This window comes from Salmo trutta, chromosome 16 (genome assembly GCF_901001165.1).
Source record: "Salmo trutta chromosome 16, fSalTru1.1, whole genome shotgun sequence".
In the NCBI taxonomy this organism is placed as follows: domain Eukaryota; kingdom Metazoa; phylum Chordata; class Actinopteri; order Salmoniformes; family Salmonidae; genus Salmo; species Salmo trutta.
The window spans coordinates 29919161-29931637 of record NC_042972.1 but is presented as its reverse complement, the minus strand read 5'-3'; the positions used below and the strand labels follow the sequence as shown (position 1 = coordinate 29931637).

Here is a 12477-nt window from a genome sequence, read left to right as displayed (position 1 = left end):
AAACTGGACACTGTTCACCAAAGGTAGGCTAACAAATGATATCATTTTATGTTTCTCAGGATAAAACCATGGTAACTTCACTACCTTGAGTTAAAGGACATAGTTGTTGCTGACAATTCCCTATCTCCCCAATATATTATTGTTGAACGATGACTTTTCACTGAGTCTCCCAGTACCCCAGGAACGAGTATGGTTGTCTGGACTGACTGCGGCAATAATAATGTTAGTGACCAGATGGAAGCCTCCACATAAGCTCAGTATAACTCGATGGCAACAAAACTTCCTTGAAGTTCTTTCACTCTCCATAGCTGGTGTGAACACAAAGGAAACAACATTAGATACATTCAATGGAGCAGTCGAAAAGGTCAAAAGCTTATGAGGTAATGTAATGTAATCATGTTTGAATTTATCAATTGTATTTTGAATATCTGTAGGCCTATAGAATATCGATGTATGCAGGCTGATTCTATTCATGTGTGCCTTGGTCCAACAAACAATTTTACAAACATAAGATGAGGAATGGGTCACACCTACTGAGAAGGGGGAGGGAAAGGAGAGATGGGACAGATAGGACACATTTTTTCGTTTCTATATATATATGTACTTCTTGAATATTATTGCCTGTCTGGGATCTGAACCCCTCATAAAAAAAATATAATAATAATAAAAAATTGGTCACAAAAAAACAGTTTTGTCATCCACTAAAACAAACCCAGAAATCAACAATTTTAACTTTTGGATCACACATTATATGATAGTCTTCTTAACTATTAGTTGAATAACTTTGTTCTGTTTTGTGCAATCATGTTGCTTGCGATACTGCAGTCACTGGGCCGTTTTCAAACCAAAGGCATTTACCGACACTCCCTAACAATTTGCTGAGAGTCATCAATTATGCAGGGTACCCGCACGCGCTGGGAAGGGAGGTAGCAGCAACAATATGGCGTCAGCCGCAGTTTCTCCCGAATCTTCTGGACATCTGCAGTTCAGTGCCGGCTGTCTGGATTTCTGTTAATGCGGGAAAAGTAAGTAGATATTATGTTGTCTTGTCCGGCGGGGTTTTGGCGGAGGATGGATCATGCTACTTCCCTGTCTACAACCTGCATCCCCAATGCCGCAGAGCGGTCCCCCTCTCAGAATCCTTTATCCTGAATATTGTGGATAGCGCTCCTTGCCAAAGCTTGTGCAAATATGCATGCGAAACCTCAATTACATGTAGGGATGACAGTCTTAGCTGAAAAATATAAGCTTATACTGCGAAAAGTGGTGGAGAGTGTTAAGCAGGTAAATCGGGGTGTTGGCCTGCCTCTGAACGGAATGACATTCTATGTGTCAAAATGTGAAACATACGCATACGCTGGGATGCCTCGGGAAGTAGGAGCACGTCAAACTTCAGTGCGTGTTAGCGCTGACATCGACATACATGCAGGCATACACGGTAGCGGTATGAGCTTTGAGTCAACTTCTATTCTCGATACCCTAATCCTTTGTAAGACCATTTAACTGTAACTGTGATAGTGTTACCTCATGCACCCCACCTCCACTCCATCACCCCTCCCCTTGCAATTTTGAGGCTATATTGCTTGAGATACGCATGCCTCAGGTTTGGCAGTTGAAGGGGGACCGCGGCACCCCCTCCTCATCTCTTTACAGCCCCCATCCCCAAATAGAGGTGGATAACAAATGTCCACGATGGTGTTATAACCCTTCCATGTTAATGTTGGGAGCCTTATGGCTTACCTAGGCAGTCTTTTCGGGTGTGGTGCTATACAATACGGTCGTCAATGGTATCTGGGGAGCTTACCAAAAACCATTATCAAGACAATCTATAACAATTTATACCATTTACTTCGAATGGTGGAGCTGAGATTGTTTTGGAGCAACACAGTTAAATTAATGACATAGCCTAGAATTTATACGAGCAGTGCATGTTTTCAAATGGACTTGTGCCTCTGTCATAGAAGCATCCTCAATACTGCAGTATTTTAGTAAAGGCTTTGGCCCGCATGCCGGGGACAAGGCACGCGCGTGTGTAAACAGTGCATGAGCTACAATACAAAGTCATACTGATAGACCATACAGTGGAAGAGTTATTACCAGTTTATAACATATAGGCCAAGAAGGTGCGCATTTGACTTTGTTTAACGGTTTTACATGTGCTATGGGGTTTATCAAGTGATAACATGTAATGACAATTGCTGGGAGAGGAAATCCACTTATAAATTAATCGATTATTGTCCTGACATGGGCAACATGAGCAGTTTTCTGAATGACCTCCATTTTGGCAGGGGTTTAACGATGCCACCCTGTTCATTCATAGACAACACTGAAAGCGCAAGAGCCAGATTATATCCAAATCAATGGGATTGGCATGAGGTCTAGACTAATTGACTATATTGTGTTAATATTTGAGTATATCATTTATTCCAGTCCATATTGCTCTCATTCAGTATCCTATCCGGTCAATGCTAAATTAGGCAATTTGGAGTTATTGAATTCTGTGTGCCACTGGCATGTAGGCCCTCGTGTAGACGCACTGGATATGCTGTGCTGCTGCTACCCTCGTCTGATTCCGTGCGGACTCCTCTATCCAGTTGCGTTTCTCTCCTCAATAGATCTCCACTATGCCCCTCCTCTTCACATCTGTCTCCAGACTCTCCACGATGTCGGATGCTCTCAGTTTCGTCTTTCTTATAGCCCACCTCTCAATAATGGAGTGAAACTGTTGCGATAAATAGTTAAATTACAGGCCTAGGCAACTCTGCTGGTTGGGCGTTTGGATGTCTCTTTTCTTGGCATAGAGGACACACGCATAGAGGACTCGAGCTAGCGCTTCCTTTGAGGACTCTGTCATCAGTGGTGCTGAAACGGACAGCGATAGGCAGCGCGATCTAAGGAGACGTCAGTTCAACATCTAGTTTTGATTTACATTTGGTTGAGTTGTCAACTAACGTGTATTCAACGTGAAAAAAACATGTCTCCATGTCATTGGATCTAGGTTAAAAGTTTGGTGAAAAACAGACGAAATGACCTTACTTTGATGACTTTTTGCAAATTCAATCATTTTCCCACGTTGATTCAACGTAATCGCATATATTCTTTTTGTTGAAATGACGTGGAAACAACGTTGATTCAACCAGTTTTTGACCAATGGGGCGGCTTCCAGAAGCCACTGGAGTTCTCTACCATCTCAGGTTCGGTTTCATGCGATTAACAATCCTTCTCACAATGGACTAATCACTCGTCTGTCTGTAGCAAAATCTAAATGGATGTTACAATTATGCTATTGGTAAATACGCATGCTTATTGGGTTGAATGTCCGGGATGGCATTAGGAACAGCATGCACTCTCAGCGATTGAATGAACACGTGAGTAGCCTTAATTTTTTGAAGGAAATGTTTTGTATCACAAGGTCCCATCCTTCTTGGAATGTGGTTGGCTATTACATTGACTTGATTTACCTGCAGCCCAAATGAGGACAGAATGAATAGTCTTGATTAACTCTACACATTCGCTATAGGAAAGCCAGTTGGACAGCTCCTCTATGCCATCATTAGTAAATTAGTTCCCCATATGCCCTGTGGTGCATCAATGTTTGTGAATCACCTTGAACGTAGATCAATTGATGTAACATTTGTGGAAGGAGACTTGGAGGTTGCACCAGGGTCGGGTTACTTAAAACGACGACTTAATTTCCTAGTTGTACAATCTCTGGTGTCAGCGGTTTATAGGTATGGGGGCTTTTAAGGTTTCTTTGCCCTTCGTTCATTCCTGGCCTCATGAATTAGTCGTGAAATGTAGCCTAACCTCTATAACATGCACTGCAATGTTCATGACGATGATACTTGAAAATGTATCTATATCAGATCAGATAATAGCCTGCATGTTTATATAAAAAAAATAACATCACACCCTTGGCAATATATTTGAAAAAAAACTAGATTTCCACTTAAAAGTCACGAAAATAACCTGGACTAAATTATTCTGAAATCAGAAGAATTCAAATGAATCTGTTAGGAGGCAGGTGAATCTCATTTACGGTGTAATTTTTCTCACCTATGAGTAAGTTGCAGGTGCCTACAGGGTAAAAATAGCCATTCAACCAGTTTTGTCAAGAGAAAACAAAATGTTCTGCTCCATTGCACTCCACTGTAATGTGCAAGGGTGAACATATATTAGAGAGCAACTGTACTTTTACACTAACACATTACAAGTCAACAATACTGAAAAATGAAGATCCATCATGACCAGGTTATGGCAATGATCTGTGGTGTTTTGAGAATCTACTGAAGTCATATACGTTTGTTATCCATCATACCACCGGAACTCCAGCATTCTAGAGAAGCATTGCAATGGAACAGAAGAGGAAGAAAGTTCCAAAGGGACCATATTTAGATTTTGGTGCCATAGTACCTACTTTTTCCAAGTTAGAATGTGGGTACAAAGGGAATATCTTATTAAGATATGTAATGTCAGGTTTTTCAGAGAGAGAGAGAGAGAGAGAGAGAGAGAGAGAGAGAGAGGAAGTATCTTGGAACATTAGTCAGATATTCCAAAGAAAGACATTTAACAGAGCTCCCTCCCTCCAGAAGCAGTACAGGTCACCTGGGACAAGGGAAGAGCCCATGCAGCAGACAGACAGGTACAAGGAAACAGAGGGCTGGAGGTTGCCATTAATTCTTCTCCCTGTAGGGTCACCAAGGTAATCAGCAGGCCAGCCAGACAGCGTCAAAGCCACCATGAATGATTGAAGTAGATTGAAGTCACAGTTCTCTGAAAACCTCAGTAGCAGCCCTGATTTCTGTGGCCTTTATCTGTATGCATTTTGAGAAAGCAAGAGAGAGAGAGGAGAGACAGAGAGAGAAAGAATCATATAGAGGGAGAGAGAGAGTGTCTGGCTCAGGTTCTTAATGGTTGCACATCCTCTAGTCAGGATGCCTTCCTCTCTGACAGAGATAGAACATTTCACCCTGTCTCAGGCTTAGGGGGAGCAACAGACAGACAGATAGACAGACAGACAGAGAGGACACAACCGAGCAATTAGTCTTGTTAATAAGCACCATGATGAAATATAAATCTATCAGATGTTCCATTCGTCTCTTTGTTCTGCCATCTAATTTGAACTAAAAGAGGAGACCTTCATGAGATGTTAGCTAGCCTTCTGAGTGTTGTTCAATTTGATTGTACCCAAGGTGATATTTTAAACAAGATCATTATGACTTTTTGCATTTTGTAATTTGATAGTAGGACAGGCTGTTTACCCAGATGCTGAACTGCCAAATACTTCCTAAATCATAACCAAAGTTCTTCGTGAAAATGGATGTTCTCAACTTGAGTTTCATTAGAGATATGGATTTGTCAGCATTTATACCTTTTATCCTGTCTCTTTTTCTCCTCCTCTCTCTCTCTCTCTCTCTCTCTCTCTCTCTTTCTCTCTTTCCCTCTCTCTCTCTCTCTCTCACTTTCCCTCTCTCTCTCTCCCTCTCTCAGAGCCAGATGTCCTGGATGAAACGTAAATAAAGCGGAAATAGCTGTAGGATGAAAACATGGCCGCGCCCGGTCTCGCACCCCCAGGACCTGACAGCTTCAAGCTGTTCACCCCCGAGTCGCTCCTTACTATCGAGGAGCGCCAATTCCAGGAGAAGATCAAGAAAAAGCCCAAGCCCAAGTCTGACAGCAGTCACCGCGATGAAGAAGAGGAAGAACCCATGCCCAATGGTGATCTGGAGGCGGGAAAGTCCCTCCCTTTCATCTACGGGGACATCCCTAATGGGCTGGTGGCGGTACCACTGGAGGACTTGGACCCTTATTATATGAATGAGAAAGTGAGTTCCTACACCACTCAATCCCACACAGGGCTCAACATGACAAAGGTATCAAACTAACTCTCCTGCAGTGAGAAGTTAGGGGTTGGAGGGTTGTGGGGTAGGATGGGATGGGTCCGAGGTTTGAAAGTAGTACTGGTATAATATCTGTTTAGAAAAATATTTTGAGGAAGGAACAAATGGATTGTTCTATACTCAAATCTTTGTAGCTTGCCTTTTAAATGTATACTGCTAATGACTGTGTTATAAGTCCTAATGTGTGTCCCCTTATATTAAGCTTTAACCACGTTTATGAATGAGATGTTAAGCTTATGGGTTAAGTATAAGGGAAAAAACACTACCATGGCTTGGCTATGAGTACATTTAGAATCAAACTATCTATAGGAAACTTGATGAACCTTTTACTGCAGGGGACTAAATCAGGGTCACACAGAGTGTTTCTTGGTAGTCTTAAACAAAGCTACTTTGAAACAATATTATACACCTCACACACATGGTTATGGGCTTAATAAAAGAAGACACCTGGACCATGCCAGATATACAGTTGAAATGTATTCCATTTTGAGTTTGCATTCCAGTATTACACTTTATATACATCACAGAAGACTGAAATACAACAAAACCGTTTGGCATAAAACACCAGATTTACAACAGTTTTTAATTTTTTATGTTTGTGTTCCACATCGTTGTACCAGCCATGAAAATAGGGTTATGGCACAGAGTCAACAGCAAAGATGACCTTGAGGTGTGTTATTGCTCTTTAATAGTTTGACCACTGGGAGAGGCAATTAGAGTCAGTCGATTCCTAAGAAGGCTCACATAGTGCTCATAAGTATGTTCTGAATGCTCTGGCTAGCACAATTACCCAGACGATGCTGGTGGATCCAGTAACTCTGCAGTGAATGTCTGGAGCTCTGGACCGCAGGCCTGTTTGGTAATGCTTATGTAGTCTTATCTGTTGATTGATGCTCTGTGTTGCTGCACTTACTGGAAATGTGCTGGTGGATGCTGGCAGCAGAGATGACACCAACGGGCCTCTCTGAATATGTGCTATCAGTGCTAATTGAATTTGCTAGTGAGGAAAATTGCACTTGGATCATGAGGGTGTTCTGTCGAAGCAGACAGTCTGCATGTGTGTGTGTGTATCTGGGTTTCTGTGTAGGAGAATGTGGTGTGTGTGTGCAAGTTTATGCATTTAGTGTATGTACATTTCCCTGCATACTGTACATTTAGCACATCTTCATAGTATTTTTGCATGGGATACTTTTTCCCTGCCTACTTGTACCAATTTGAAGGAGTTAGCAGCTGTTTTGTTTGTTGCATGGCTTCCTTAAAAATACAACCACCATATCGTATCATGATTCAGGCCAGACACCACATACGCCCAATTTGGTATGCATACACAACACATAAGAGCTCCCATTTAGCGTAAGTCAAATGGTTGCTTCCCCTACCAGCCCAGGGCACAACAGTACAGTTTCCCTTTCAGTTTAGGCCCCTCTCCCCTCAGCCTCCACCCCCCAGTGTAATCCAAGCCCAGGAGAGGAGAGGAGGGGCTGGCTCCACCTTGAGGGTGGTAGAGGTGAGGAGCAGCCTGTTTCCTGGGCCAGCTGGCTGTACTGGGCTGAGTTGCTGGGCTGAGCTGGGCTGGGCAGGGTTGGAGAAAGGGTTAAGCTGAGCTGGATGGCTGGGCTAAACTGGGGGCTGGGCTGGCTTGGGTTGGAGGCAGGGCTGAAGGCTAGGCTGGTGGTTGGGCAGGGCTGAGGCTGAGGCTGGATAAGAGGCTGGACTGAGCTGCAGGCTAGGCTGGGCTGGGCAGGCCTGTAGGTTAGGATGGAGGCAGGGCTGGGATGGGTTTTCTAGCCTGTAAGATAATCTAGGGCCTGCAGGGCTATAGAGACCCACTCAGCAATGTGTGTGTCTCCTATGATCTAACGATCCATGGACTTCTATGATGGCAGCCAGAGGAGGGGTGATGGCGATGTACAATTGCTGAGTTTAACCCTCTCCTTCATCCTCCCCTCTTCCTTACCCCGTTGCCCTATCTGTTATGCTTGGCTCTCTCCTTCTCCTGCCTCTGCTCCCTTGTTCCTTTGTTCTCTCCTCCCTGTCCTTGAGGAGGGACAGAGGTAGACTCGTTCATCAGGTGGTGCTCAGGGCTCTCTCATGTCAGGAGCTGTGTCTGTCTCAGTGACCTCCCTCCCTAGATCTCTGTGTGAATGTGTGTGTGTGTGTGTGTGTGTGTGTGTGTGTGTGTGTGTGTGTGTGCGTGCATGTGTGTGTGTGTGTGTGTGTGCGTGCATGCGTGTGTGTGTAAGAGTGAATGAGTGTGTGTGTGCGCATGTATGCTATCACGCCTCTCCCTCACTCTGCCCTCCCAAGGTCTCTTACCTTTGTGACACACACACTGCAGGCCGGGCTGTGTGTGTGTGTCAATTACGTAAGAGGACCCGGTAGAGAGCAGAGCGCAAGTCACTGACCTGCTGGGACCAGGATGGTCTGGGACACACAATGGGCCTCAGCCTCCCTGGCCATTCAGAGCTTTTACTACCTCCCTCCCTCCCCTCCCATCCACACCTTCACCTTTCATGACACCTATGGGAGCCCCGGCATGCATATTCATTTGTCACCTCAAAACCTCCTCCTCAATCTCTCAACCTCTTTTCTCTCTCTACCTCTCCAGGTTTCTCATTCTCATTCTCTCCTCTACTCGACCGCCAATTCCCCTATCCCCTCCCTTTCTCCCCACCTCCATGTATGCAAGCTTGCGTATGACCGTGTGTGTGTGTTGCTGTCAGCTGCAGTGAAACCTGATCACAGCACTCATGAATCGAGTAGGGGAAGAGGGGAGCGGTGCCGGTGAGGGAAAAGTGCAGTCACTGCAGTTTCTCTTCTCCCCTGGCTGTGGTGGATGTGTGTGTTAGTGTGTGTGTATCTGTGCATGTGAGCATTTGTGCAGGTGTATGTGCACGCATGTGTGTGTGTGACAGTGCATGTGTGTGTGAGTACGTGTTTGTTGAAGATGGGGTTGAATTTAAGTTGTGCAAGTGCATGTGTGTGGGAGGAGCCACAGTGAACGCTGTGTGTGTGTGCCCGACAAACATGTTGGCCTGGGCCCTTCGTAGAAACGTTTACTTAATTGCACCCACATGATGTCCCAGGTCTAAATCAGTCCCTGACTAGAAGGGAACAATGAAAACATGCGGTGTAACTGGCTTGGAGGTCCAGAGTTGAGTTTGAGGGAACTAGACAATACAGCACTATTGGTTGTTTAATACAGCATACAGTACATAGCATCTACAGTAGCTTAAGCCAGGTTGTTAGATCTGTTTGTGCTTCAGACAAGCTGAAACAGGTATGGTCTGGCGACCAAAGAATGTAGCACTGTATGGTGTAACCAGCGTCTCTCCTGCTAGCCATTCTATCTCTATGGTATTTTTATTTATTTATTTATTTTATTTATTTCACCTTTATTTAACCAGGTAGGCAAGTTGAGAACAAGTTCTCATTTCCAACTGTGACCTGGCCAAGATAAAGCAAAGCAGTTCGACACATATAACAACACAGAGTTACACATGGAGTAAAACAAACATACAGTCAATAATACAGTAGAAAAATAAGTCTATATACAATGTGAGCAAATGAGGTGAGATAAGGGAGGTAAAGGCAATAAATAGGCCATGGTGGCGAAGTAAATACAATATAGCAATTAAAAAACACTGAAATTGTAGATTTGACAGTAGATGAGTGTGCAAAGTAGAAATTCTGGGGTGCAAAGGAGCAAAATAAATAAATAAATATATACAGTAGGGGAAGAGGTGGTTGTTTGGGCTATTTATAGATGGGCTATGTATAGCATTGACCCCCGTAGCCATTCTATCTCTATGGTGTAGTAGCATTGACCCCCGTAGCCATTCTATCTCTATGGTGTAGTAGCATTGACCCCCGTAGCCATTCTATCTCTATGGTGTAGTAGCATTGACCCCCGTAGCCATTCTATCTCTATGGTGTAGTAGCACTGACCCCCGTAGCCATTCTCTCTCTATGGTGTAGTAGCATTGACCCCCGTAGCCATTCTCTCTCTATGGTGTAGCATTGACCCCCGTAGCCATTCTATCTCTATGGTGTAGTAGCATTGACCCCCGTAGCCATTCTCTCTCTATGGTGTAGTAGCATTGACCCCCGTAGCCATTCTCTCTCTATGGTGTAGCATTGACCCCCGTAGCCATTCTCTCTCTATGGTGTAGTAACATTGACCCCCGTAGCCATTCTATCTCTATGGTGTAGTAGCATTGAACCCCGTAGCCATTCTCTCGCTATGGTATAGCATTGACCCCCGTAGCCATTCTCTCTCTATGGTGTAGTAGCATTGACCCCCGTAGCCATTCTCTCTCTATGGTGTTGCATTGACCCCCGTAGCCATTCTCTCTCTATGGTGTAGTAACATTGACCCCCGTAGCCATTCTCTCTCTATGGTGTAGTAACATTGACCCCCGTAGCCATTCTCTCTCTATGGTGTAGTAACATTGACCCCCGTAGCCATTCTCTCTCTATGGTGTAGTAGCATTGACCCTCGTAGCCATTCTCTCTCTATGGTGTAGTAGCATTGACCCCCGTAGCCATTCTATCTCTATGGTGTAGTAGCATTGACCCTCATAGCCATTCTATCTCTATGGTGTAGCATTGACCCCCGTAGCCATTCTCTCTCTATGGTGTAGCATTGACCCTCGTAGCCATTCTATCTCTATGGTGTAGTAACATTGACCCCCGTAGCCATTCTCTCTCTATGGTGTAGTAGCATTGACCCCCGTAGCCATTCTATCTCTATGGTGTAGTAGCATTGACCCCCGTAGCCATTCTCTCTCTATGGTGTAGTAGCATTGACCCCCGTAGCCATTCTCTCTCTATGGTGTAGTAGCATTGATCCTCGTAGCCATTCTCTCTCTATGGTGTAGTAGCATTGACCCCCGTAGCCATTCTCTCTCTATGGTGTAGTAGCATTGATCCTCGTAGCCATTCTATCTCTATGGTGTAGCATTGACCCTCGTAGCCATTCTCTCTCTATGGTGTAGTAGCATTGATCCTCGTAGCCATTCTATCTCTATGGTGTAGCATTGACCCCCGTAGCCATTCTCTCTCTATGGTGTAGCATTGACCCTCGTAGCCATTCTTTCTCTATGGTGTAGCATTGACCCCCGTAGCCATTCTCTCTCTATGGTGTAGTAGCATTGACCCTCGTAGCCATTCTCTCTCTATGGTGTAGTAGCATTGACCCCCGTAGCCATTTTCTCTCTATGGTGTAGTAACATTGACCCCCGTAGCCATTCTTTCTCTATGGTGTAGTAGCATTGATCCTCGTAGCCATTCTCTCTCTATGGTGTAGTAGCATTGACCCCTGTAGCCATTCTCTCTCTATGGTGTAGTAGCATTGACCCCCGTAGCCATTCTCTCTCTATGGTGTAGTAGCATTGACCCTCGTAGCCATTCTATTTCTATGGTGTAGTAGCATTGACCCTCGTAGCCATTCTATCTCTATGGTGTAGCATTGACCCCCGTAGCCATTCTCTCTCTATGGTGTAGCATTGACCCCCATAGCCATTCTCTCTCTATGGTGTAGCATTGACCCCCGTAGCCATTCTATCTCTATGTTGTAGCATTGACCCTTGCTAGCCATTCTCTCACTATGGTGTAGCATTGACCTCCGTATCGATTCTATCTCTATGGTGTATTAGCATTGACCCTTGCTAGCTGTTCTTACACTGTAAAAAGTTTGACAGCACTGTTGTTCTTCTGAAGTGATTTTTCTGATTGGTATGATCCAAAATTGCCCTTTGGTTTATTCAACCTATTCTATTAAATGTACAGATCAATGTGATGTTTTGAATTGAATGAAAGCTTCTACATTCCTTTTAACATCTCGTGCACATTCGCATTGCATAGCAGTGAGTACAATGTAGTGGCAGCAGCCTATCAGAAGCATCGGAGGCATGGTCTATTGTAGGTGTAATCCTAACCCTGTGGTACTAAAGAACCTGGACTCCATTGATGGTCACCATTTGTTTTTTTATTTTTATTTATTTGTATTTTTTATTTAACCTTTATTTAACTAGGCAAGTCAGTTAATAACAAATTCTTATTTACAATGACAGCCTAGGAACAGTGGTTAACTGCCTTGTTCAGGGGCAGAACGACAGAATTTTACCTTGTCAGCTCAGGGATTCGATTTAGCAAACTTTTGGTTACTGGCCCAACACTTTAACCAATAGGCTACTTGCCGCCCCAAAACCAATATTGGTTACAATATTGGAACCAGTTCATGTGAAAGTCTTATGTAAAGAAAGTGTTTGGAGTCATTATTTCATGCTATGGAACCAATTTCATATCTTGATTAACAAGAAATTGATTTCATTGCTTGTAACCCAATTGAACAAATGTGTATAGGTAATTCCAAAGGGAAAAATCTACTTGGTACAACATGAAAATTGGGTTGTATATACATGTTTGTTTTTATGTTGTTTATTAGGTTTAACCAGTGGGGTAAGTGTAGTGTTGAAATAAAGACGGTGCAACTTGAAATATAGATTTGGAAATAATTGAATATAACACTTGGCATTGAATCATTTTTTTGGTTTCAACAAGTGTTTGCTTTTTT

General features: G+C 43.8%; 1 protein-coding gene across 9 annotated transcripts in view; it reads left to right on the top strand.

Annotated features, from left to right (window-relative positions):
• Window positions 1–901: 901 nt before the first annotated feature.
• LOC115150512 (sodium channel protein type 8 subunit alpha-like) overlaps window positions 902–12477 on the top strand; it is a 123019-nt gene continuing 111443 nt past the window's right edge. For 8 of the 9 annotated variants that reach the window (XM_029693896.1, XM_029693887.1, XM_029693886.1 and 5 more), the window contains exons 1-2: window positions 902–1025; window positions 5491–5825. In XM_029693896.1, the coding sequence (XP_029549756.1) occupies window positions 5547–5825 (279 nt within the window). In that variant the 5' untranslated portion in view covers window positions 902–1025; window positions 5491–5546. Of the gene's footprint in view, window positions 1026–4589; window positions 4643–5490; window positions 5826–12477 lie in introns of all 9 variants that reach the window. The other variant, XM_029693884.1, reaches the window with a different exon arrangement.